Source organism: Ciconia boyciana, chromosome 5 (assembly GCF_034638445.1).
Source record: "Ciconia boyciana chromosome 5, ASM3463844v1, whole genome shotgun sequence".
NCBI lineage: Eukaryota > Metazoa > Chordata > Aves > Ciconiiformes > Ciconiidae > Ciconia > Ciconia boyciana.
The window spans coordinates 20,770,981-20,787,346 of NC_132938.1; the positions used below are offsets into that span (position 1 = coordinate 20,770,981).

A 16,366-nucleotide genomic window follows, 5' to 3' on the forward strand; every position below is an offset into this window, starting at 1 on the left:
AGTGACTCAGTGTTAAAAAAAAAAAAAAAAAAAAAGGGAAAAAAGCTGAGCACAGAATCAAGGAGCACTTCCTAGCTCTGATTTTCATACACTGTATAAGGACAATAATATCAGAATGTCAGAAAATGTGTCAGAAATGATTATATTCTGCCATGATAGGAGCTGTGCGAGACACAAAGAATTCTACTGATGAGTAGAACAGCTAAGAGTAAACAAATTCTCCTTGAAAGTTCAGTTCAGATTTAAAAAAAAATCATATAGTAGCAATCCAACTGCGTTTATCTCCTACAACTTTTGGCAAAGTAACTACAGGAGCAACAGCTATCATTTGTATGACGCACAGGCTGCTAGCCTGTGACAAATGTCACACTAAATCTTTTCAGACCCTTTCCTAGGTGCAACATTTACTATTTCCACCAGTGTTCACTAGCAAATTCCTACACTAACAACCAATTACCACATATCTTCTCCTCCAGTTCAAGGGTGTCCTTCCTCCCAGCAGCTTTTCTTTAGCCCTCCCTACAGACTATCTGCTAGAAGTCCCCCCTGTGTTACTATGGTCTGTCTTAAACCTGAGCAGCACACCAATCCTTGCCTAGCAGAGGCAGACAGGTCTCTGTCAACCCTAGACTTTACTTTGAAAATTTAATTTTTCTCTAAACACATACCTGATCTTAAAAACTAAAGAACCCACCAGTTAACAATGACAATGAATTTTCTGTGAAAATGGACCTTCCTTCCCATTTCCCTGAAACCCCCCCAAAAATATGACTTTTCCATAGCTTGGTAAGTTCTATTTTACTTAGAAGTCATGCTACCTACTTGTTGGTTTGCCTTTGGTGTTGTATGACCATGTTTTTTTCATGGATAGTTTCCAGCAATGCAGTGGCCAGTGATTTCAGATCTGAAATGGACTGTGGCGTGGCTGGTAGGCTACATCCATGATCCTCCGACAACAACTCTTGGACTATAATGTTAAAAACACAAATGAGTTTTGGTTTCTCATGCATAGAGATGTGACACAAACATTTACTTAGCATTAAAGAACTACTCTCATTACTTACATGAATACATATTTTTTTCCTTCAAGTAACAAACAAAGCCAAAAGACCAGAAATATAATCTCTAGCTGGCATAAAGATGGTGGCTTTCTAAGGTGATCGTTATTCCACAGCAACTGCCAGAACAAGCATAGGCAGACACATCTTATGTTAACTTAATTCTGCTTTTGGAAAATTATTTTTATTGAGAAGGAAACAAACTCATTCTTCTACAGGCCTACAGACTGGTAAAAATCAGTCATTTCTCTCCCACTTACATTAAAACATAAACCCACAAGGAAGCTTTTATATTACTCTTTAGAATTATTATATCCTTCAGGTTATTTAAGACTGATGGGAAAATACAGTCACCCATGAACTCTTCCTCTGCAGCTTAGAGCCTGGACCTCTCAACCACATCAGGAAGTTCACTAGTATCATTAACTTCCATACCTAGAATCTGGCTCTGCCTCTTTTTATATATATCTCTCTACAGATATATCTGTATATATCTGTAGAGATATATATATATGTACGCAAGTACATGGAGAAGAGGACAGAAGAGAAGTCAAAAACAGAAAAGTGAGTTTCAGCCTACCATGACAAATACTACTGATCTTGTGTGTGCACATGAATACACCAACACCTAAACAGTAGTATGCCAGGTATACTGTTTGGCTCAAAGAATTTTCTCTTCTCCTTTCTTTCCTAATTTTGGTATTTGCTTTGAAGGGGGAAAAAGAGATTACTCCATTTTGCAATCCCATGAAGAAACATAGGATAAAATGATTTCTTGCAAAACATCTGAATGTAAAAGCTTCCAAGAACATGAACAGAAAACCTGACTTAGGGCCCCTCCTCTACCACCCAGTCTATTTTTCATTGGAATATGAATTGTGGTTGCCATTGTTAGCAGAAGAAAGGGATGAAAGAAGTGACTTGTCAGGGTCAAAGTTGCAGAGGGGTTTAGAGATTTAAAAAAAAAAGTTGATAAAACTGATGGGGGAGAGAATGAATGGCAAAAGAGTAACAAAAGGAGAAGCAGTATTCAAGAGGCAAATTTTATATTGTCAAGTCAACTGAGAAAAGGACAAAAATTAGCACATGATAATAAACAGGAAAGAGAAGAAAGATTTTGGTTTGGTTGGTGAGGAAAGGGTTACTGAAATTAAGAGGTAAGATAGAAGGAATTCAATGAGATATGCAACACCATGCTGCATTTATGTAATACCTTGCTTTGCAGACAGGACTCCAGTCAGAGCACTGCTACTGGATCTACTATGAGTCTTTGAATTTTTTCGTCTCTCTAGTGCATTCTAAGGAAACAACAAATATCTTATTTAGAAAAACAGCAGCCAACAAATCCTTTCATTAGGAGTAAAGAATCTGGAACTTTAGATTTTGGCCTCAGAACAACTCTGCAGGGCCTAGAGCTTACACCCATAGTAATCTATGGGAGTGTGACTCTCCTGGAGTATTATTCTCCAGCCAAAACAGTCTTTGCAATGTTACGAAGACTCATTCTGCGTCACTGCAATCACTTTATTGTAGCCTCTCTCACCCACTCCCCCCCAATGCATTTTTAAGACTTGCCTATTTTTTAATAATCTGCTGAGTGCCAGTGAAGATACTGCAGTATCCTGTAGAGAATATCAGTTGGGGACAAAATCAGGCTTTCCCCAGCATTTCGTCGGAGAGACTTCAAAGGGAAAGCTCAAACTCCTCTATCAGCGTTTCTAGAAGCCGTTTTAGTAGCAACTACTGACTTTCAGGAATTAGCAACAGAATGTTCCTGCTACATAAGTCCAGCTCTTCCAAAAAACAGTAACAGTTCTGTGAAACCCACCAGACCACCAAGATGCTCATGTCTCACCAATAAACTAACACACTCCGAGAGACCCAAGTCTTAAGTGTGAACAGACACTGAAATGAACTCGATACTTTGAGGAGCTTTGCTCATGCACAAAAAGCAATTAGTGCTGTGACTGCTTCATAGTGACCTAAATGGTTAAGAAGTCCTACTGACAGTCCTAAGACAACCCTTCTCATGCTCTGACAAGCAGCCCTCCCCTCCCACACCCCAAAATCACTTGCAGAAGAAAACAGAGTGCTGGACTTCAGGGAAGAGCAAGAATATTTTGCCCTCAGGATTCAGTCCTGAAGGTTTCATGCAAAACAGCATGTATCTTAACCCAGGAATAGAAGAACAATGAAGACTTAGCAATCATTAAGACACATGAAGAAATAGTGTGGCCATTAGGGAACAGGGAGACAAGACCTGCTTGTGACAGCAACACAGTTGCAGTCATTCACCACACACTGTGTGACCTGCTACTTTTCACCTACCAGCAGGCTGGAAGGCTGATTGCCCCCCCCCACAGGAGGAGGGGTCCCCCACAGAACTTAAAAAAAGGTATTTAATTCATTTTTCAAAATACTCTTAATGGGTATCCCTTTGTACTACATCAGCTAAGAAGCCTACAAGGAAGACTGAGCATGTAATATGTATACGTACTAATATTGTCAGAATGTTAATGGTGGATTTTTCTTTGAAGACACAATTTTGTTCTTTAAATGCATAAGAACATGAGAATGAACAATAACCTCCATGAACAATGAAGCACAGTTTAGATGATACACTGAGAGGATTTTACCTTATATTTAGTAATATTAGACTTAAGAAGGTTGATTTCCTCTTGAAGTTGCTTTAATCTCTCTTGAAGATACCTGAAAAAGAAATGTAATAATTTACTTCATGTTACCTTCAAGTACTGCCTCAAGCGCTCCTCTTTACTCTTTGGCATGTCCTCTCTTTGAACTACTGAAAGTTCTTTTCCCTCTGCAGTTTTGTGAGGCATAAAATAACAAAATCTTACTGCTCTTGACCCCATAAAACTTTAAGTAGGGAAACAAACTGCATCAGAAAACGAGGCTGCCCTTCTGTTAGATTTGTCAAGCATGCTGCACAACCATTTTATATTGGTCCTCAGGTTTTTGGGGAGGGAAGCTAAAAGGATATATTTATGTCTAGAGGAAACAGTCAGGAAACATTTACTTGTGTCCTCTGTACTTGAAGGTTTGTGAGATGGACACATGAAGATTTGTATATCTGTCAACACAAGACTCAACTATGCAGAACTTTTGCATTGCAATATCCATCACTTACATGGCACTTCTCATTAGCAATCACAAAGTAGAAAATTTAACAGTATAGCTGAAAAATGGTATACAATTAACTGAAACAGTACAGTTTTTCCTAAAAGAGTTTATGCACTTGGATTAGACAGCTATTTCCACATAGGAAATATCTTTTTCATGTATAAAGGGTTTACAAAATATCCTCTTTCATGTAGTGCAACTGCAGCTGTATTAGGGTTTGTGACAATTTAAGTATTTTAGAGAAAAAAAAAAATCATATCACTGTCAGGGGAGCAGGGGGCTTAAATCGATACAGAACTCTGTAGGCCACACAAAACAGAAAAAAAACCCTGGAGTTGCTGGGAGGAAGTAGTGCCTTTGGTATTACACTTTCCTACCTGAAGTGTAAGTCTCTGTAAATGGAAAGTGTCTTAAAAGATCTATTTCACTTTAAGGCAATTGTTGACATTAAGGGAGGTACCTGCTAGGGCTCTGTCAGTGACTCCTCTCTGTCACCCTTAGCAGAGAGCATAAAACACATTCTTTTCCCAAGGAAGCGGCAAGAATATCTACATGGGTGATTTCACCAGCAAATTTTGTTGGCAAATCAGTCCATGTTGACAACCTCTCGCTGCGGTGAGATTTATGTCCGAAACTGTTAACTCAGGATACTCAAAGTCCCTGCTTCCAATCCCACATTAGCCTATTACAGCTCACTATGAGTTTCTGAAGACACCCATTTTTAATATTCTTGCTTTTGGTGCCATACAGTGATGGGAATAAAAAGGTCTGCACTTCTCTTCCTTTTCCTTGTTTAGCTCTATTTGGGAATATCACCGACACCTCTGTAGCCAAATAAAACATTGGTAATTTCCTGCAGCCTAACTTTCTCAATATTATTTGATGGTTAGCTACACTACAAACAAAACAGACAAAACAAATTACCACAATCTCTTAACTTTTATTCTTTGATATATTTTCTTTAAAGTTTTGTTGTGACTGACTTCCTGATGCTCCTGTTAAAGCAATACACTGCTTGTTCTAGGGAAACAGTAAGGTTTGCAATGCACTCACCTGTTCTCCATACATAGAGCATCTACGTCGATGATACGGTTTTCATGCCCTCCTAAGACATGATTAAGTTCTTGGTTTAGTCTGTCAGACTTATCTTGGTAAAAAGAGCGTTCCTCTTTCACATCCTGTAACTCATCCAGTGCAGCCTGAAGATCATATCTCAGAGTCTCGATCTGAGAAGAAAGGAGAGCTGTATGACTATTTTGAAGTTTAAACAAAAGATTACATAGCACACAAACTGAAAACAGAAACAAGCACTGCATGTCTGAACAGGATTGATTTTGGATAGTCAAAAGTCTTTCCAAAGCTCATAACCCTTGGTACTTTCACTCTATTTTGGTATTATTTCATTAATTTGAAGTTAAGTAACTTTAGCAGTTAGACTTGTTTTACAAAATTTCTAGAAAACAACTCAAATCTAACAGCAAAAGAAACCTTAATCCATACTATCATTCTGCTACAAACATATTAAGCTGGTTTTAGCATACAATTTCTAGGACTCCAGGAATGAACTCAACTGAATAAGAATTTGGCAAATTTGGAGGATGAAGAAAAAGTCTGTAAGGGGGAATTTATACTAATTACGGAACTTTCAGGAATGAAGTTCCACAGAATAGGAAGAAGAACTGAGAAAAGTACAAAATAAGCCAGCATATAGTTGACAGGGTGAGCTTTGCTATTAAGCAGAAGGGTGAAGGAGTCCAGTATGAAAGGGACTCAAGGACAAAGAGCTTCAAACTTCCAAGGAGAGGAAACAGAGAGTGTGAGAAAAGTCTGCAATGAGTGGAGAAGTCTCCACTGGCACCTCAGAAAACACTGATAAGCCAGGAAGGACAACAGAAGACCATGTGAAAAGAGGCCAGGTGATCAACAGAGAAAGCATGAGCTTGGAAACAGAGATACCAGAGAGAATCACATTAGAAGAAGACTAAATGCAGTCAACAGTCCTTCTGGTAAGCTAAAGTAGCACTGCACTTTAGTGAAGACTGAAAAACAAGAAATAGGCACAGAATGGCTCATTCAGGGTGGAACTGACATTGGTAGGAATGAGTGTGGGAACAACAGAGAACACAAACCCCCAAAATTGTCCAGAAAGCTATGTATCGGTATTAGGGAAAGAGTCTGATGAGTTGGATGCTGCATGGTACATAGTACTAATACAGACTTGAGGTAGGGAAGAGAAGTCTGATGCAAGAGTTTTTGAAAAGAGGGGAAGAAATAGCTAAGAGGCAGGAGGAAGAGGAGACTAACAACGCTTCTACAGAAAATTTGATTCAGAGAATACCTTTAGGAGATGCATCAGCCAACACATACTGTGTTGAACACTTGTAACAGCTTTCACTAAGGAGTCTCTTTAATTGACATTCATTGACAATATTCAATTGTCACAAGTTGTTGCTGCACATTATAAAAAGAGGAGAATCAATAGTCTAGAGAAGGAATTCCTGAGATTAGGAAACTCACTCTAACCATGTATGCATGTTTAAGTTAGTGCTCAATTAGAACTATTTCAGTAAAAATCCCAACACCTTCACCACTATTTGCAATGGTAATCAGCTACTAGCCCTCCAAACACAACAGAAGCAGTCATTTACTTGCTATTGCACTAGCTCTGTAAAACATGACAGTATATGCCCATTTAGTTATTACTTGTTCTCGAGCCTTCTCCAATTGTTGAACAAGGTCCTCCCTTTCATGTGCTGCAAAGTGGCGAGCCCCAACTTCATCATCTCCAAGTCTTTGCTTTGCTATTGTCATTCGAAGGAGCTGTGATTACAGAAACAGATTCGGTAAGCAAGAGAACACAGGCTGTAGCATCAGAGTACATCTGCATTAGAAAGAGTAAAGCTGTCATAGATTTCATCTCTTCCAGGCCAAACAGCTGGTATTACTTAAACCAGAGGGAATTTTCTGACCTGAGGGCTCAATCCTGTTCTCAGTGAAAAATTCCAGTCAAACACTCAAAGCATCAACAGGAGCTGAATTAGACCCTGCAACAATAGTCATTAGAGCATACAAATGATGAAAGACCAAGTAAATACAGACAAGTGGTCAATGTTTTTTAGGTATGACAGGAACTAATTGCGGTCAGACTAAAACTAGAGAATTCTCAGAAAGCCATTTTCATATGTAAATCTTAAAATTATCTGCAGCAGAGAACTCTTCCTAGTTAAGAATAAAAAGGCATGAAGCGGCATGCCCAGCTTCATTTTACTGATGCCACTTAAAATCCCACTGCGCTACATCAGTGCAGAATTTGCATTAACAGCTGCTAATACATTTGCTTGTGCATTATTTTTTTCATCTACTCACAAAAGTCAATTCATGTTAAAAACAAAAAAATGGGCCAACAACAAAAAGGCTTGGCCAAAATGCTCAAACAGCTAATGAACTTATGAGCTTTGTAACTGCCGAAAGCAGTCTGACTTGAATTAATACACAGTTATATTCAATATCCAAAGCAAAAAGCAACTACCTTTCAAGAATCACGGAGTATTAAAATAACAGTCTATAAGGCATTCAGCATTTACAGTTGTTTATACTGAGTACAACTAGGCAAAAGTGTTGCCTCCCCATGGCCTTATTTGCAGGAGCTCCACAGAGACTACAGAATCCCACCACAATAACCAACTTGCCTTTCCCCATATCTTTGACTGCACCAAAGAATTAATGTACATCATTTTATTACAGAGTTAGAAAAAAAATCAATCTTCTGAAGTAGAAGATTGTGCATTAAAATCTATCTTTGGTATTTATGGGATGCCAGTCACCATAGCTGCAATATGCCAATTAAAATCCTGCTGATGCAAGACAGACTACCAAAATCAACCTCCCCACTTATTTCAGCTCCAGTTCAGTGCAAGTCACTGAAGCTAGTAAAACTTGTTCTGATAAGCAGTTCACTTGTTCAGGGGAAGCTGTGCCCCCAAAAGTAACTGGTTTTGGCAAACTACATTTCCCTATCCCCACAGGGAAAGTACAAACCACTGCAGAGTTAGTGAGGCTGAATGGATCCTAGGAGATACAATTCCTATTAATTTCTTTATCAAAACAAATAAGTCAAAAAGGCAACTAGCAAACCCTGGAATGGCTTCATAGCTATGGGACTGTTTTTTTCAAATGCTAAAAGGCTGATGAACAAAAGGTATGGTAACATTATTTAATTCAGTTGGATTAATTTAAGTTCTAGTATCTCTTGCTAGTGAGAAAGGCAGTAAGAAACAAATGTAATAACATTTTGAGGACTTAATCTTGTTCAGAAAAACTGGAAATGGGAAGGGGAATCACACTTTACCAATGCCTCCAATGCCTGCAGCAGAGCAAAACTTCTGCGTAATAATCGGCACCAGGCTGGGAACTGGATCAGAGCTGTGACTCATGCACTATGACCAACCCTCCGCCAGCCCGGGAGGGGGTGAGGCATAAAATGCAATTATAGCTGCAAGCAATTATTACTTACAAGGTCAAACAGTCTGCCACTAAAAGGAGAACTCTTTATTTACTACTAATTTTGAGGCGGAAAAAAATATGTATGAAGTCTTACAAAAAGAATGCCTCAGAAATCCAAATTCAGCCAGTGAAAGCAGCATTATAAACATACATAAAATAAAGTAAAACACCAATCCATAAAATGACAGAGTGCTTCTTCCAGACAGTTGGCCAATCAGAGAGTTGACAGGGCAGAACAGGCCAAGTCCTTTAATTCTGCATTGCGAATGTCTCATGAGGCAGCACCACCTGCTATAAAATTCTTCCCTGAAAACGCTGTGACCCAAAGAGACACTAAGTGTTATGCCAGAGGGTTAAGGGTTTATTTCATATATTAGTGTTTTGTTATAAACTTTATACACCCACCCTCTGGCTGCTGTATTTTTATTTCTGTCATTCAGAAACCACCGAGGAAAGGACCGCTCAACCTCATTTTGCAGTTAGAGAATAGGTTAATGCTACCCCTCAGGATTCTGTGAACAGCATCCACAGCAAAGTGGATTTAAATTAATAGCACCTTACCAGAGATAGCTTCTGCTTGTCAAGAACCCATAGACTGTTAACCGAAACAATCCAGTGCTGCAAGCCACTAGTCTTTATTATTTTAGTATCACAACTTTTTCTTATCAGCGTCAGCTAAAATAATTATTTATAAAGTAGCAACTCTGTAGCAGCCCCACAATGCCCCAAACAGGCTTCACTGCTATAGTTGCTGTGCAGGTTAGGAGTCCACGGACAATGCCTGCGCCAAAGTTGTACATTCCTGATTATTGATAAAACATGCAGAAGGAAAAGGGGAACAAGCACAACCAGTAAATTCTTCATGGAAGGCAGAAACCATCATGTTTAGCCACAGTCACTCACAGCAATTTTCTTCACCACGTTGCTTAAAAAAATTCTCAAAAAGTGAACCAGAACTATGGAAATTTGCTACCTTAAGTCCCAGTTCTGCCAAAACACATGCACCACATTTAACATTCCGCATGTTGCTGCACGAATGATTGTCTGCCTTATAATAGCAAACTGTCAGTAATACTGCAGCCATTGTTTTCTATGCATCTTCCTCTCACTTAGCACTGCCCTCAACAGCTTACAAAACCATTTCTTTGTGTGGGTAGGAATTCAAGTGAAGGCAACTGAGTCATCTAGTCTTCCAGAAGCCTCCAGTTTCTCTCATGCTTTCCATTTTCACCCTTTTACAAGCGAGAATTGTATTTCCTAACTATCCTCCTCTAAGTTTAAGTAATTGTTCTCCAAGCATTGCTGCCACAACGTTAGGAAGGAAAAAGATTTACAAATAACTATCATAAACATAGAATAGTTTTCATGTGTCAGAGCTGATAAGAGATTGTGATCAATCATAAAAATAAATAGTCTCAGATATCTGTTGCTGGAGCGCTGCAGTCTAACTATTGCTGTATTTCTGAAACTGCAGCAACAAATCCTTCCAGAGGCTGCCTGAAGAAGTTTTATTATTCATGCCAACAGAATTCTAGCTGAAATTAAAGGAAAAAATTAGTCCAGTTAAACCAAATGCAAGTAATTTGTTATTGCCTAACTGATGACGTACTTAACATGATTCCAACAACAAGTAAAATGTCACCAGTTTAAGGTCTTGCTAATCCAAGTGACTGTATCCTGCTACTAGCAAACATTAAAGCGGTGAAAAACAAGTCAAGCTATCAAAACAATTCTTTATCAATAGAGCTAATGTGTGATATTTAAAGAGTTTTTTTCTTTTTTAGTCCTACAAAGCTCTTGCCACTCAGTGACAAAGACCGCATGAGTCACCCCTACTCAGACACAGGCAGAATTGTTCATCCATAAGCAGCTTCACTTGCTGCAAAAGCAGCTGTTTGTTCATCTCTTGCCAGAAGTAAGGTTGACGTAGACCAGCTGGGCAGGATGCCCTCCCTCACTTTGGAAAAGCAGAAAGAAGAATGCAGGGGAAAAAATGTAAGAACAAGCAAATTATTATAGTTCTTTGTTTTTGTATATACCATGCATTATCTGGACTCCAGTGCCTGAAGTAACCCAGCTGCCAGTACAGGAGAACTGATGAGCAGAACAGAATGGCTTCAGGAGCAAGCCTAGAATTTTATCACCAAAGCTAGAAGGGAGCAAAATCTGACCCAGGAGGAGAGTGTTAAATCCCTCAGAGAGATGGCAATGCTTTTTTAGGCACTTCAAAAAACATCAACCTGACTCTAAAATAAGCTCTATTTCTCATTTACTAGGAAAGTGAAGAATGTGTTCCAAAAATGAAAATCCTAGCCTAAATTAATCCCTGTCTGATGCAGTTCTTTCCTCCCCCTCTTTATTTAGTGATGCACTATTTTGCACCTTTTGAAGAGGGGTACAGTGGGCAGAATAACTCTTTTTGTATTTTTCCATTCCTTATGAGGGTCATGAATTCAAATTCATGCCAAGAATACAGATGTCACAAAGATGACCAGCTAATATCAAGTTAACCCGCAAAGGCAAATGTAAACAAAGCCAGTTCAAGCACAAAGTAGGCAGCTCTGTCTTACCAAGATCATGTTGTTATAAGGAATTAGAATAGGTACATAACCTTGATATTTAAATACGTTGCAGTGGTACTCCCTTTGTATTCTGTTTGTATTAACAAACCCTTGTTATTTGTTCAGGACTGGCTTGGGAAAGGCTGTATGGCATAATATTGGTCCTGAAGAACTGCAAGGCACTGCCTTCCACACTGTAATATAGTTCAAACCATAACATGCAAATGAAAAGAAACACTGGGGAAGATGGTCTTTGAAGACTTGAGGAAGTTACACTGACTGCTATGCATACTACAAATTCAGGTCTCACTTGAGCCTTTCCCAGCTCCCTGCACACCTTCAGGGAAGTCCTTTGTGATAAACAATGAATAAAACTGCATTATCACAATATACTTATGTTTAAAATAAAATAAATAAAATAAAATGAACTTAAACGGAAAGAAAAAAGCCACCTGAATAAGTAAAAGCCGCATCATTTTTATTCACATTCTTAAATCCTGTAACTTTAAAACTGTAGTTGACGGAGGGAAGTTATCATTCATTATTTGTTTCATTTTTTACTTCGTTAACCACCTCAACTATCAAATTCAACCTCTCACTAGTTTGATCTCTGAACGTACTTTTGCATACAGTTCCAGCTGTGAATGTTACACACATTTGGCTTGAGTTTAAATATTTCAATTAACAGAGACAACAGGAGTTTGATTAATACCAAATGGCAGATTTTGAGCAATGTTCCATATAACTTGCTAAATTTAGCAATAAAATAAATTAGTTATGTAAGGGTAATAGGATGAGGGCTTAATACAAAGCTCACTATATATATTTGTGATCACCTGCTCCATATTTTTGAAGGGAAAAATTATGTCTCCCCTGGTTTTATCATCTACTAAAATTTTGCATTTTCATTGCAAAAAAATTGAAAATTATCACATGATGAAGAAGAAATGCTTATCCATACTTATTTGTAAGAGGAAATACCATTAATGAAATATATAGCAAGAAGGAAAGAGGGAAAGAGGGAAAGTAAGTCTGAGACCATTAGAGCAAGGCTTGGTGCAAAATGCATAGTTAAGGACAACAGAGCAAAAGCAGCATAAAAAATATATAATAAGCTGCACTTACTGGCATCCTATACAAGCTTCTTTCATTCTACAGTTTTGAGCATTTATTGTAATCCAAGTATTCTAGAATTCTGCAACCCATTGTTTTATTTGTTTTCCTAAGAAGTAAATGCAAAACTCCAGCCCAGTTTACACATTCCATGCCATTTACTGATAATAAAAGTTTATAATACCTTATTGTCCCCTTGTACTTCTCCCAGTCTCTGTTGAAGCTCTCTAATCTCTTCTCCAAGATGTTTATTTCGATCTTGAGCCTCACTCAGTAGTTGAGCAAGATTTGCCTAGAAAAGGAGCAAACAGCAGTCAAAAGTTAGTGCCTATGGAGAGAAGTGTAAGTGTTGACTGAAAAGAAACCCTAGACTTACTCCTTATCTGCCAACAATATTTACTTTTATTGTTGTTGGTACCCAAACTTCATGCTTCATTACAGAGATAACAACAAAAGTCACCAGGGTTCCTTTATCTTTAATAGTAGGAAATACATACAGCATGTGTGCATACACACTCCCAGAACAGCACACAAACCCCAAACAAAATGAAGTGAAAACATCTACGCTAGTTCTGATATCTTGGCTGCTGGGAAGAGCAAAACTCAGAGTACTTTCACAATATTTATACAAAGTTGCCAAAATAATAGTTTTAAACTTGCATATAATTAGACAAAAGGCACAGCTGAGAAATAATGATGATAGAATTATATTCCCTAATAGTAGTTAGAGCAGATTCCTAGCCAGTAAAGAGGAGGCCAGCCAGAGTCCCTGCCCCTATACGGAGCTGTACCATGGATATCTAGCAGCACAAAACTTCAAACATGACCTGACTAGCGTTGTTAGCTAGTACATAGACTTCTAGAAAAATAGAGGTGAAAGCAAGAGATTAAAAACAAACACACACTCCACACCACCCTCCCCCAGATAATCCAGGTCAAAAGTTATCATTTACATTAACCTACTAAGGTAGCAGGGTGAGCAGTCTGGTCTATAATTTTATAATTACATTCCATCAGCTTGATCACTAATCAAAAAATAATGCAATCTCCTCCTTTCCCATCTATGATATCTGAAAATGAGCAAATACTACAGATAAATTTCTCCCCCCCCAACAATCTCTCACGAATACATGTATGTTGTAGCACAGGAAAAGCCTACCAATGACATCTCTTCTAAAAGAGTTACAGTGGCCAATGCGCAGCCTTTCAAGACACTGCCTATGGACAGCTAGGCGTGTCATCCATTGCCACAAATCTGAAGGGTATAAAAAGAAATGGAAAAAGAAATTTCAGATCTTCTAAGCGTGACTTGGTAAAGCCCCATGAGTCAACATTTCTAAGCTACCCTTACAGGTACTCCCTGGGTTTGAGGCCAATGCATCAACTGACCGTTCCTAGTTCTCTCTTGGTATTTTAGGCTTAGTTTTACTTTCCCTACTTGCTGTGCTTCTCTTTCAATTCCCCCATGTCTCTATTTTGAGCCCTCTCTTCTTTTTCAGTTCTGCTCTTTTACCCAGTTATTCTCACTACCACTTGATGTCTCATAGGATGTTTTTCTGAGTTTTATCTCTAAAACTCATACACTATCAACTGCTATTTCCACACATCCTGTTTTATATTTAAGAGAACTATTAACATGAATATAGCTATGCATGCATCTGACCATTTGCAGGTTTAGCCTATTAAACTACAATCAATTGGAACTTTTTTATGCTACTATACGAAGAAGCCGGCTCCAAAATCCAATTGGTCTAAAACAGCAATAACTTCAAACTTTTAAACTGGAAAAGTAACTCGAGAAACTGATACATCCTACTTGATGAACAACAAGCCTGATTCACTGCTACAGCTTCTGCACTTCTGGTGCTCCGAGATCAAAGGTTCAGAAGAAAGTAATGTAAGTTTCCCACAGTTTTGGAATAAAATAAAGCATTTTTTAAACTACTGATATACCTGAAGACTGCAAATATATAATTTTGAAAAAGAGTATAATAGCCAAAAAAACGTAAATAGGAAATTGTAGCGCCACAATTAAGCTGCCTTTAATTTTATTTTGAAGACTGCAACCATTCAAGCAATGCAAAAGGTTCCTCAAGTATGCTTTGGTAGAATGATTTTTTTTTTCCTACATGTTAAACAAATGTGTAATAGTCATTTATGTATTGAATGAATCAAGGAGCTTCAGAACACACTCAGTCAATGGTTCTGAGAGGTACTCCTTAATGGCTGTTTAAAAGAAAGAGAACAACCCATGTTTGCAGGAAATTGTATTTAAACTGAAGTATCTATGGCTACTGCTCAGATGCAATTTTTTTTTTCTAAGAAAGCTAACTTTCAATAAAGGCCATCTAACCACCAGACTGAGTTAGTCAAAAGGAACATGATTCGCATAAACCTCTGCGAAACACTTCTATTTATAAAGTCCCTTTTTATGATGGATTTGAACAACTCCTAACACTGCAATAGCACATGTAATTTCAACACCTGGGAAAAACTCAATCTCACTAATCAGTGTTTACAGCTACAACACCAGGACTCTAGCAGTCTGTAGTCAAAACCTGGCTCCCAGTAACTGCAGGAAAGGCATTACTATGCCTATACTAAATCTTCCTGCTCAGATTTATTTCCTTTAAAACCATTTCTCTGGGATTGCAATTCTATGCTGAATTTTATTTGTCAGTCATATAAATGACTTAACGTGACAAAAACCTTTATACTCGAGACAGGGATTTTGGAAGAAACCTTAAACAAAGAATTTTAGACACCAAAATAAAACAGCCTCATTTAAGCATGCTAAGAGCATTACAATGAGCTAAGTATAGACTTGCTTCTTAATGCAAAGCTTCTATTATACTTCTGTTAAACTAAACCAACCAAGCTAAGTCACAGATGTAGTCTCCAGCAATTATTAATTTCCCTGGCTTAGAGGTTCCATACAACCATAATTTAAATTGTTCCCAGTTCTAAGAGTTTTGGCAAGACCTCATTAAAGCTCTGGGTTAAATGTGGATAGAAGGAGAAATATTTTATATTCAAAAGTGCTCTACTGGGCTTAAAGAGAGCCAGCCAAGAGGATATGTTGAACGACACCTGGACTTGGTACCATTTCTTTGGCATATATAAAAATCCCATATGGGATATAAAAATACCATATGGTTGAAAGATGATAAAACTAACAATGGAGGACTGGCTTTGTGAACCTGTAAGCCATGTATTTTTTGAAGAAAGGGGAGAAATCTATGCAAGGAGAAAGGCAATTCATTTTTCCACCTGGCAACTTCTTTTCAATATTCACAGAACAAACATAGAATTCACTTAGAAATTTAAGACAAGCTACTTCAGCAGACAGTAAAGCTCATATCATTTACCTGTGCAACACAGAACAACTCTCTGAAAATTAGCCAAATTCAGCTTCTCTAGACTCAATTTCTTTGACAGTTTCTTTTGATTCTACATGAAGACTTAAAAAGTCTCCTGTAACTGCCAGAGACTTTACTTCCTTCACTCACACTATTCAAAACGACTCCAAAGTACTGATGAAGAGAGATTTCTGAGCTGTGGGTAACAGGATGGAAAGATGCAGGAGTCTGGACCTTTCTGCTGCCTCATCCTGTCCTGCCTCTGCAACAACCCACAACAGTGGAAACTGTTTCTCCTAACCCTCTCTCAATGCAACTATTTGTAACACTAAATAATAGACAGTGCTTCATTCAAGTCTCTAATTGACTGCCCAATATCAGACAATCTTTCTGGACCTCTGTCCACCTGTGGCGATGTTCAGTTTCCGGTAGGTATTCCTGAGCCTCTGCAGCATGACAAGCTATTTGTTTTATGTCCATCTGTCACGGGGAAGCACACACGTACGATCTGAGCGCAGTCCAAACCCCCATAGACATAAGAAACTGTCCCCATGTTCCTTTTTCCTCTGACCAAAAGCAAGCGCGACTATTGACAATGATCCCACCAGAAGGTAAGATGAAAGGTGAAAAA

The 16,366-nt window shown here is 38.3% G+C and overlaps 1 protein-coding gene across 3 annotated transcripts in view; it reads right to left on the minus strand.

The window, feature by feature from the left end:
• Positions 1–16,366, minus strand: part of CCDC149 (coiled-coil domain containing 149) — a 54,581-nt gene that overhangs the window by 20,590 nt on the left and 17,625 nt on the right. For all 3 annotated transcript variants that reach the window (XM_072862419.1, XM_072862420.1, XM_072862418.1), the window contains exons 4-9: positions 12,561–12,668; positions 6,903–7,019; positions 5,253–5,425; positions 3,695–3,767; positions 2,272–2,356; positions 823–967 (exon numbers count right to left, since the gene is read on the minus strand). In XM_072862419.1, the coding sequence (XP_072718520.1) occupies positions 823–967; positions 2,272–2,356; positions 3,695–3,767; positions 5,253–5,425; positions 6,903–7,019; positions 12,561–12,668 (701 nt within the window). The remainder of the gene's footprint in view (positions 1–822; positions 968–2,271; positions 2,357–3,694; positions 3,768–5,252; positions 5,426–6,902; positions 7,020–12,560; positions 12,669–16,366) is intronic.